Source organism: Pteropus alecto, unplaced genomic scaffold, assembly GCF_000325575.1.
Source record: "Pteropus alecto unplaced genomic scaffold, ASM32557v1 scaffold78, whole genome shotgun sequence".
Lineage (NCBI taxonomy): Eukaryota > Metazoa > Chordata > Mammalia > Chiroptera > Pteropodidae > Pteropus > Pteropus alecto.
In genome coordinates this window covers 11,144,930-11,156,994 of record NW_006443124.1, presented here as the reverse complement: position 1 = coordinate 11,156,994, position 12,065 = coordinate 11,144,930, and the positions used below count along the sequence as shown (strand labels likewise).

Here is a 12,065-nt window from a genome sequence, read left to right as displayed (position 1 = left end):
ATTTAAAAATGGTTAAAATTGTGAACAGATGCCTGTAGATCTCCACAAAGATGTCCCCAGGTCAGGTGAATGCTTGACTTTCATAGCTGTGTCACTTTTTAGTTACTGGGCACATAATTTAAGACCAACCTGTGGTTTGTGACCACAATATTTAGGAAGTAATGTGAGCATGGAATTACTCATAATCTGCATACCTTCATATTTACTCAGAATTTTTTCATTTTTGTGGTATAAAAAATTATAGATCATCTATTGCAAGAAATTACTTCAAGTTGGCATTTCTTAGTCATACTGTGGACTTCTTAAAATCATTAAGTACTAGCAGTATTCAAGAGCTAACCCTTGAGTTTCTAGTTTCTCCTTTAGTTTATTATAAGATTCCCATTAAAAGCCAGTTTAATTTATTGTGCTAATTTAATTTTAAATAAGAATTTGGAATTTTCCAAAATAAACTTAATAGCTTTCTTAAAAGGTAAAATACAAGTTTAATTGTTTTAGAGGTATCAGCAACGTTATAAATTATAAACGTTTAACACTATGTCGTACACCTGAAACTAATATAATACTGTATGTCAACTCTAATTAAAAAAAAAATTTTTTTTAAGACACTAAACCAGGAAAAAAAGAAACTATATGAGAAAGGCAGTGCTTTAAGTGCTAAGTTGGGTGGTAATGAAATAGATGTAGATATTCAGAGAAGAGGGAGACAAGTAAAAACTAGTTCTGAAAGGAGATGTCCTAGGAAGAGGGACTAGGCTGCCTTGAAGATTGGGTGGGATTTGATAAGCTTCCGGGGCAGGACAGTGTCTCAATACTAGGGAATTGCTCCTTTCCATTAACCAGATCATCACAGACATCTTGAATATAAAATAGAAAAACTTCTCCCTAGTTAGCCCTTCTGGGCTACCAAGATTTAAAACAAATGTGCCCATAGTTTTCAGTGTGAATTTTGTCTACTTTTGTTATTTCTGAACTTAACCATAAAAAGAATTAATAAAATAATGGCAAAAAATATATGCATATGTATGGGGCCAGTACCTGCCACATTAGCTGGAATAGCAGCAGTAAACTGGGTTAACAGCTTTTGTACTATAAACCCATGTGGCACTTGGCTGAATGGTTTTCTTCCTTCTTTCCACCATTTTTTAAACTTTTTATCTTTTAAGACAGAAAAACTACAAAAATAGTATATATACCCTTCACCTAGCTTTTCCTGATGATCAAAACTTATGTGACCATAATACAGTTATCAAGAAGTAAACATTGGTTTAATGCTCTTAACTAAACTACAAACCATATTTGAGTTTTGGCAGTCTTTCCATTAATGTCCTTTTTCTGTTTCAGGACTTGACTCAGGATCCCACACTGCATCTAGTATTATTTCTCCTTAGCTCCTGCAGTCTGTAACAGTTCTTCAGTCTGTCTTTGATGATCTTTTTACTTTTGATGAGTGTGGTCAGTTAACTTGTAGAATATGGCCGCAAACAGCACAATAATAATTGTTGCAAGCAGCATCTACCAAAGGATACTAAAATCAGTGGGCACAAATTTGAGGAGAAACAGGTTATTTACATAGTCTTAATATATTTCTCTTAAGGTATTAATTATGAAAAGAAAAATAGTAACTTTTCTGGCTGACACCATCCTAACCAAGTGAATAACATCTCCATTAATAAGACATACTGACATCATGTACCCATTGATATGATGCCCTGAGGATACAATATCACTTCTATGATATTATTGTCAAAAATACATAACTTCAGTCTCATTATGAGAAAATATTAGGTAGCTTATTTTTAATTGTGTGTTCTCTGTTAAGGCAAGGCATAATTGATTTGAAAGAGAAGGAAATACCAGAATTAAGAAACAAACTGCAGAATGTCAATAGAGACATGCAGCGCCTAAAGAATGACATAGAAGAACAGGAAACACTCTTGGGTACAATCATGCCTGAAGAAGAAAGTGCTAAACAGAGTCTGACAGATGTTACAATTATGGAGAGGTTGCAGGTAAGTTTATTGCCATTTGAGGCAGAATAAAACTTGTTTCATGGTGGTTCAAACGTTAAGTGAGAGTGTTAAAAACAATAGCTGGTATTCAGGTACAGATTGTGTTTAGAGGTCTTCATCCTGAATTATTCATAAATTATAAGAAATAAGTAATAGTCCTGTTTGTTTTCATTTTTAGTCTGCTTTGTATTGCTTATATCATTGAAATTATTAGAAATTATTAAAAATTAACTTCATTTTCATCCTTTTAAATGTTATTAAAATATCTGAAAGTCGTAAATTTGGATTAAAAATAGCAGTTTTTAAAGATTTTTCAATAATGATAATGCAGTAAGTTTCTTAAATGAGAACTGTTTCATTCTTAAGATGGAACTTAAAGATGTTGAAAGAAAAATTGCACAACAAGCAGCTAAGCTACAAGGACTGGACTTGGATAGAACCGTTCAACAAGTAAACCAGGAAAAACAAGAAAAACAACACAAATTAGATACAGGTAATACAGTGTTTCCTCATGTACCCTTTAAAGACTTCAACATTCCCAGCATCTGCTTTTTACCATAAATTTTACACCTGTTATGTGGACAAGGAACTGTTTTTCTTCCTTCCAGTTCACAGTATAGTCACTCTCTTTTTTCTCAAAAGCATCACTTCTCAGTTTCCTCACTTTGCACAACAGATTTTGGATGATGAGTATTATTTGAGCCGTACTCTTTCTCAGCCTCACCTGTAAGTGGCCAGGAGGGGACAGAAAGCTGGTTTAGGGGCTGGAGGGGTACTTGTGGCATTTTTGTTGCAGTGCGTGGACCCATAGAAACCTGCCTTTGCGAATTCCATAGACCTGTAAAACTGGAAGGATGTTGGTCATAGCATTTTCTGTACCCTTACATTAGTCATTGTATCAATCTTTTCATTCAGTTTCCAGTAAGATTGAATTGAATCGTAAGCTTATACAGGACCAGCAGGAACAGATTCAACACCTCAAAAGTATAACAAATGAACTTAAATCAGAGAAACTTCAGATATCCACTAATTTACAGCGTCGTCAGCAGCTGGAGGAACAGACTGTGGAATTCTCCACTGAAGTTCAGTCCTTATACAGAGAGATAAAGGTAAGGACATTCATATGTGTTTGTCTTTTAAATTAGTTCAAATGTATAAATGCTTTTTATTGGTGTAGTGCTGGGGTCCCTAACCCCAGGGCTGCAGTATGATACCAGCCCATGGCCTGTTAGGGACGAGGCCGCACAGCAGGAGGTGAGCATCGGGTGAGCAAGCAAAGCTTCATCTGTATTTGCAGCCGCTCCCCAGCACTAACATCACCACCTCAGCTCCGCCTCAGATAATCAGGCATTAGATTCTCATAGGAGCACCGGTCCCTGGTACCAAAAAGGTTGGAGACCACTGCTGTAGTGTTTAGAATTATGGTTATTGTGAGGATAAATTGAAAATGGTATAATGATTCTATATGGCTCCTGCGTGACAGAACTTGGTAAAGATTTTTGGGAGAAGGATTTTGGTTATAATAAGGAAGAACTGGCTGCCTGGTTAATTTAATAGTGAACTTCCTATTATTAGAGGTGGTCAGATGGTGGCTGGCTAACTCCATGTAAGGATTCCTGCCTATATGGGAGATTCGTTCTATCTACAGAGTCTGTGTCCATGGCAGATACTACCTCTCAGTCATAGCACTTTCTCTGTTTGATTCCAGACGTAGTCTTGGAATCCTTCCCAAAACAATGAACAGGCACTGAGTTGCCACATGGAATGGAACCCATTTGGAATCCCTCATCTAGATTAATCACATCTGAGACCCAACCAATTAAGTTTTGAACAGTTTTAGAAATAATAATCTTATTTAGGTTTTCATAATTATATATATACATTGAGTAAGCACTAAATATATTATCGAATTTATAGTTAGTATAGGTGTTTAAGTATTTTTGAATTACAAATTATCAGAGGCGTAGAGTATGATATAAAATAGTAGCGTCTTACATTTATATAGTTAGTTTTTATAGAGTACTTTGACAATAGCCATTTAGTATCTCAGTAACCCCGTTAAAATATGTGACTAAATCCCTTTTTATAGAAAAAGGAATTGAGATTTTTAGGTGTCCCATGACTTGTTTAAGTTCACACAGCTAGGAAGAAACTAGGTTAATTTCAGATGCTAAGGTCTCCTGAAATCGAAGACATTTGACTTCCCACTGCCCCATACCACTTCCCAGTATGAAAGAATATACCTGCAATGAAATAATACCAAGTAACCATTTCTACCTTAGCGTATTCTTTAGATTTTTCAGATTCTTAAAATGCTTAAAGATCATTGTTTCGAACAGTGGTTATCATATAATTATGCTGTAGAGATGTTAGAAGGCACATAATGCAGAATTCTGATGAGTAAACTAGTTTGTACCTGAAAACCCCTTTCCTTCCAAAATAGTTGTGGACACATTAATATCAGTGTGCACCAGTACATTTTATTACCATAGAATACCTACTGAGTCTTAGCAAACTTAGCTTCAGGACAAAAGTGTTCTTTACAATCATATTCCCATCTATAAAAGAGACCTGGAGTGAATGAGCTTTTCCTATTCTTTGTCACACGGAGCTGACATGGGCCCTTGCAAACTCACAAAAACTTAAACCTGAAGCCATATATTCATATAATTGGGAGCACATGGCGTAGATTATGAATCAAGACAGCAGTGAGGCAGTATAGCATAGTAGCTCAGAGAGAGACTGGAGCTGTATGGAATTTGAATCCTGGATCTTTTATTTACTGGCTCTTGCGACCCTGGACAAATCATTTCTGTGCCTGTTTACTCATCTGAAATAAGTGTTGAAAATAATGGCACCTTCCTCAAAGGGTTGTTGGAAGGAGCAAATGAGTTGATTTTTAAAGTCTATAAAGTCTGACACCTGAAATAAGGTAATGGAATGTAGGTAAAACTTAGTTTTTATATTTTTAGGATGCTAAAGAGCAGATAAGCCCTTTGGAAACAACATTGGAAAAGTTCCAACAGGAAAAAGAAGAATTAGTCTACAAAAAAAATACAAGCAACAAAATAACACAGGATAAAGTAAGATTTCATTTATATGTTTATTTACCAAATATATATATTAAATATTATGTTCAGAGTACGATGTTGGACACTATTATTTCACATGAAATTAAAAACATAAGATAAATGGTATTTTCAGATTTGTAACATAATCTTGATGTTAAAAATTCTTGTTAGAGTAAGGATTAAACTTAAATTAGTTTGCTTCTTGGTCTAAAATAGAAGTTGAAAATTGAGCCTATTCAATCCAATCCCATAGGTGATAAAGAAAATTGTCCGAGATCATAAAATTTGCTGATGATGAAAATTAGAACTCAAGACTTCTGATTTCCAAGCCAGTGTTTCACTGTGTTCTAATTTTTCGTTACCTTAGTATAAGATATTTCCATGAAAATAAATCTTAAATGCCCTGGTCCTCAACCAGTGTATACTTAATATTTTTCCACAGATAAATGATATCAAAGAGAAGGTTAAAAATATTCATGGTTATATGAAAAACATTGAGAATTATATTCAGGATGGGAAAGACGACTATAAGAAGGTAATTTAAAACTTTTAAAACTATTTATTTGTTTATATTTTTTACTTCTTATGCTTAAAGAATTTTCTTTTTTGTAGCAAAAAGAAACTGAACTTGATAAAGTAATAGCTCAACTAAGTGAATGCGAGAAACGCAAAGAAAAGATAAATAAGGAAATGGGAATCATGAGACAAGATATTGATACACAGAAGGTAGGTTCTTTTTGCTTATTGCTTATGATATCACTTTTACCAATAACATTTTTTTCTTTATTTTTTACTTTTATTTACAGTAGATCTGTTAAGTAAAAATGCAAAAAGTAGAGAAAATCAATTCCAATACCATATTCTTTCCTTTTTTTTAAATGATTATTTTTAATAAAAGATCCACGTGGTAAAAATTTTAACATAAAAGCCTAAAATAAAAGTCCCTCCCTTCTGCTAATTATCATTCTCACTCCTAGATGTCATTACTGTTAATAGCTTTTTGTTTGTTCTTAAAGAAGTTTCTTATTCATACACCAGCAGATAATATATGTGTGTATGTGTATATGTATTTACCTTTACAGATAAGAGCATATACCACTCATATTCTACACCTTTTTTCGCTTAATGCAATTTGATCTTACATATCTACTCAGCTCACAGATCCATAATATTTTTTAATGGATATATTTTTTAATGGATATAAAATATTTCATTCTGTATATGTGCCATAACTTGATTACTTTCTTCCTTATTGTGAAACTGTGGCAATAAATACCTACATATATCTGGTTTTTTTTTCTTATTCTAACATATTTTCATTAAATTACACAAAACAGGAATTGAGGTGTAATAATATATTTTTTAAAGTCTATAAGTAAAATATCTAAATATTAAACCATCTTTTAGTTGATTCCTATGTCATTTATTTTCTCTACTAAAGAAATTGATTTCCACGATATAATTAAAATCACAATGAGAAACTGTCTTCGTGTCTTATGCAAGCATGGTAGTTAATATACCTTTAAAAACTACAGCTAATCTTTGGACAATACTGGACTTAGGGATGCCAATCCCCTGTGCAGTCAGAAATTCAGGTATAACTTTTGACTCCCCCAAAACTTAATTGGCCCTCAGTATCTTTGGAGGATTGGTCCCAGGACCCCCTGCAGATAACCAAAATTCAAGGATGTTCAAGTCCCTTGTATAAAGTGGTGTAGATCAGTGCATACAGTTGACCCTCTGCATCTGCTGCCAACCATGGATCGAAAACAGTACAGGTAAAAATCTGCATTTAAGTGGACCTGCACAGTTCAAACTCTTATTGTTTAAGGGTCAACTATATACCATTTCTCTGTTCTTACCATTTTAAACAAAATTTGCTGTTTTAATGATTTCAGTATTTGGTTATAATTGGTGGTCAAACATCTCTTTGAAATTAGCCACATCAGGTTTCTGCAAGGTTTCTTACTATAGTGCCTGGAATTTCAAATGTATGACTATCAGGCAAAAGTAAATTGAATCTCTGCCATCTAACATATGCTGAATTACTATATAAATTTATGATGCATATATGACAAAATACTTAGTTATCACTAGCTAATATGTGGATTGCCTATTTAAAATCACAATCTCTAAATCAGTAATATGTCTCCATATACATACATATACTAAGATGAGTAAGATTTACCAATCTGTGACCCTTTTCAAGTTGATGGTCTAAATTTAGTGGATCTGACTATTAGTTCTGTAACCTACCTTATTTGAGAAATTCTTTACTAAATTATATACATAGAGCAATGCCAAATAATTTAAATTAATGGGAAAATGAGAATGTGGAAATAAGGGACAAGAAGTTAATGAAATCAGGAGAGAAGTACATTATAACATTGTTTTGTTATAATGTTGATGAGATACCTAGGAACTTGTGTTTATATCAATTAGCCTATGATAAAATTGGTCTTGTTATATATATCATTTCACTTCAAGTTGCAGAACCTAGTGATGATGTTAAACGAGGACTTACTGTGCATCACATGTAGGTTATGAAATCTGATGTGCTTCATAAAGATTCTAGTAGTCACATGAAGAGAGGAAGTTAAGATTAGTTAAGATTCACATTGTCTCAAAACTAAAAGGAAACCAGTTCCTGTACTGAGACCAGAGAAAAATGTCTCCATTGGCATTCATAGAAAGGAAGATACCATGTAGATTAAAAAAAATCATGTCTTCAACAAACTTCATGGGGCTGTTTTTTTTTTTAAGTGTTTTAGCATCTCTATCATCCCTTGATGATGTTCCATAGAGGGAGGTACAATTGAAGCCTAAAATAAATGTTAGTGTTTAGAGAACAACTAGGGGCTAGGGGCACCCATCAAGAACATGTTTTTTCCACTCCTCAGTATTTAACCAAGAAAATTTAAAACATAGGTTTACATAAAAATTTGTTCACAGCAGCATTATTTCTAATAGTCAAAATATGGAAACCATCCAAATGATCATTAACTTATGAATGGACTAACAAAATGTGATATATGCATATGTGTTAGGGTTCTCTAAAGAAACAACAAGGTATAGGTAGATGAATGAATATATGTATTATATATATAATTCCAAGATCTGTATGTAGTTGGCAAGCTGGAAACTCATGTGAACTGATGTTATAGTTCCTGTCAGTTGGAGGGCCTGAGAACCAGGAAAGTCAACAGGCCAAAGAAGAGCCAAGGTTTTAGTTTGAGTCTGAAGGCAAGAAAAGACTACTGTCCTAGCTAATTTTTGTTTCCTTTAAGTGGCCAGCTGCATGCATTTACTATCATCTGAGCTGGGTGATATAGGTTAATATTTAAGAGTTGAAAAGCCCAACAGTAGCTTATTTACATGATTGAACCCTACTAAATTTAGTCCACAAATTTAATAGTAATTTCCTTCATTTTTCGTATGAAGGGAACTGAAAGTGATCTAACTTACCCAAGATCAAAAAAATAGCAACAGAGGTAGAACTTTACCTTACATTGTCAAATTGCTAGTATTATAGAAAAATAATTCTGGTGTACTATAACTGCGTCTGGTTTTTGTTCCTGCCTTTCTCTGATAGTTTATATTTTGTAAACTATAATTGGAATTCTCACTGCTTAAAGTACAAGGACAGATTTGACCCAAAAGGCATTTCACTAACAATTATTGAGCCAGACACTAAACTGATTAAATGAGTTAGTAGATGTGAAGTAATCTCCACAATTGCTCTATATAACAGGTGGCATTATTATCACCATGTTACAGTTAAACCTAGGCTCAGAGAATTTAAACTAATTTCCCCAAAGTCATACAGTCTGAAAGTTGTAACACGGAGATTTGAGCCTAGGGATACTGTACTCTTTAATGTGCTATGTACTGTATTTCAAAATGAAAGTAAGGACAATAGAATCTAACCTAAAAGAAAGAAATGCCTACCTTTCTGGTGACTATGCAGGGAAACAGACCAGAAATAGTATTTCATGCCAAAAATCAATCTCACCAAAAAATGTAATTGCCTTTAAATAGTTCTTTCATGCTGACATTCAGTCAAGATGACGGAGTACAAAACAGTTTGCCTCCTCCAATGATGGCATCAGAATTACAACTAAATTACAGGACAGCTATCACTGAGAACCACGTGAGGACTAGATGGATAGAATTCTTACAACCAAGGATATAAAGAAGAAGTTACATTGAGACTGGTAGGAGAGGCAGAGATGTGGAATGGGCTGTGGCCACATCCGCAGAACAGATAGCTACAGAGGTCCCCCTGAGGATCGAGGGGTCCCAGCCCCACACCAGGCTTCCCAGCCTGGGGCACCAGGGCTGGGAAGAGAAGTTCCCATAACATCTGGTTGTGAAAACTAGTGGAGATTGTGTCTGAGAAAGGTAACATGCTCTTAGAGACCTAATTAAGAAGACTGAAATCATATCAAGCATCTTCTCTGATCACAGTTTTATGAAACTAGAAATCAATTACAGAAATAAAACTGAAAAACACAAACACATGTGGAGGCTAAATAACATGCTGCTAAACAATGAATGGGTTAACAAAGATCAAGGAAGAAATCAAAAGATATCTTGAGACAAATGAAAATGAAAACAGTCAAAATCTATGGGACACATTGAAAGCATTTCTAATAGGGAAGTTCATAGCAATACAGGCCTATCTCAAGAAACAAAAATCTCACTCTAACCTTACACCTTTCTTAGTATATCAGTTATATTTCTTTTTTATCCTCTCAGTGGTTGCCCTAAAGTTTGCGATAAACATTTACAGCTAATCCAAGTCTACTTCCAGTTAACACTATACTACTTCATAGACAGTATAAGTAGCTTAGAATAACAAAATAGTCCTAATTCCTCCCCTGTATTATTTCTGTCATTCATTTTGCTTATAAAGGAACTAGGAAAAGAAGGACAAGTAAAGCCTAAAGTGAGTAGAAGGAAAGAAATAAAGATTAGAGTTTAAAAAAATAAATAATAGAAAAGATCATTGAAATCAAGAGCTGGTTCTTTGAAGAGATAAACAATCTAATAAACCTTTAACTAGATTCATCAAGAAAAATTGAGAGGACCCAAATAAAATCGGAAATGAAAGAGAATTGAGAATGGACACCAGAGATACACACAAGATTATAAGAAAATACTGTGAACAGTAATATGCCAACAAATTGGACAACCTGAAAGAAATGGATAAATTCCTAGAAACATAAAACCTTCCAAAACTGAATCAGGAAGAAACAAAATCTGAACAGACTGAAAACTACTAACAAAATCGAATCATTTATCAAAAATCTCCCAACAGAAGTCCTGGACCAGATGGCTTCACAGGTGAATTTTACCAAACATTCTAAGAAGCATTAATACCTATCCTTCTCAAGGTATTCCAATAATTGAAGAGGAGGGAAAGCTCTCAAACTCATTCTTCAATGCCAGCATTATCCTGATACCAAAACCAGAGAAAGATACTATAAAATAGAAAATTACAGGCTAATATCCCTGATGAACATAGATGCAAAAATTCTCAAATATTAGCAAACCGAATCCAGCAATATATTAAAAAGGTCATACACTATGATCAGGTGGGTTTTATTCCTGAGATGCAAGTTTGGTTCAATATCCATAAGTCAATTAACATGATACGTCACATAAACAAAATGAAGTATAAAAATCGTATGATCATATCAATAGATGCACAAAAAGCAATGGATAAAATCCAGCATCCATTTATGATAACTCTCAACAAAGTGGATATAGATGTTACATTCCTTAACATAATAAAGGCCATATATGACAAACCCAGAGCTAACATCATATTCAATGGTGAAAACCTAAAAGCTTTTTTTTTTTTTAAGATTAGGAACAATACAAGGGATGTCCACTTTCATCATTTTTATTCGACATTGTATTGGAAGCCCTAGCCACAGCACTCATACAAGAAAAAGAAAGAAAAGGCATCGAAATTGGAAAGGAAGAGTAAAAGCATCACTATTTGCCGATGACATGATACTATTTAGAGAGAATCATAAAGATTCCACCAAAAACTATGAGAACCTATAAATGAATTAAGTAGCAGGATGCAAAATTAATATTTAGAAATTAGTTGCATTTTATACACCAATAATGCAGTATCAGAAAGAAATTAAGAAGCCCATTTACAATTGCATCAAAAAGGATAAAATACCTGGGAATAAATTTAACCAAGGAGGTAAAGATCTGTACTCTGAAAACCATAACACATTAAAATAACTTCAAGAAGATACAAATAAATGAAAACATATACTGTGCTTGTATATTGGAAGAGTATCGTTAAAATGTCCATATTATCCAACACAATCTATAGCTTCAGTGCAGTCCCTATCAATATACTAATGACATTTTTCACAGAACTAAACAAATAATCCTAAAATTTATATGGAACCACAAAAGACCTCAAATAGCCAAAGCAGTTTGTAAAAAGAAGTTGGTATCACACTACCTGATAACAGACTATTACTACAAAGCTATCGTAATTAAAACAGTATGATACTGGCATAAAAACACACATAGGTCAATTGAAGAGAATAGAGAGTCCACGAATAAACCCATGCCTGTTTGGCCAATTAATCTATGACAAAGGAGGCAATGACATACAATGAGGTTAAGACCATTACATACACATACACACACAATAGAATATTACTCAGCCCTAAAAAAGAATGAAATCTTGCCATTCGCGACAAGATGGATGGACCCAGAAGGTATTATGGTAGGTGAAATAAGTCAGACAAGAAAGACAAATACCATATGACTTCACTTGCATGCAGAATCTAAAAAACAAGATAAATGAACAAACAAAACAAACTCTGAAGAGAACAAATTGATAATTACCAATTCAGAGGAGAGTTGGGTGATGAATGAAAAAAGTGAAGATTAAGAAATACTAATTAGCAGTTAAAAACCAGACAAAATGATGTACAGTACAGCA

General features: G+C 33.8%; 1 protein-coding gene across 2 annotated transcripts in view; it reads left to right on the top strand.

Moving 5' to 3' along the window:
* The window catches only part of RAD50 (RAD50 double strand break repair protein), an 85,957-nt gene that overhangs the window by 47,860 nt on the left and 26,032 nt on the right, over positions 1-12,065 (top strand). For both annotated transcript variants that reach the window (XM_006923150.3, XM_025040570.1), the window contains exons 14-19: positions 1,823-2,012; positions 2,379-2,505; positions 2,928-3,121; positions 4,985-5,095; positions 5,526-5,618; positions 5,696-5,809. In XM_006923150.3, the coding sequence (XP_006923212.1) occupies positions 1,823-2,012; positions 2,379-2,505; positions 2,928-3,121; positions 4,985-5,095; positions 5,526-5,618; positions 5,696-5,809 (829 nt within the window). The remainder of the gene's footprint in view (positions 1-1,822; positions 2,013-2,378; positions 2,506-2,927; positions 3,122-4,984; positions 5,096-5,525; positions 5,619-5,695; positions 5,810-12,065) is intronic.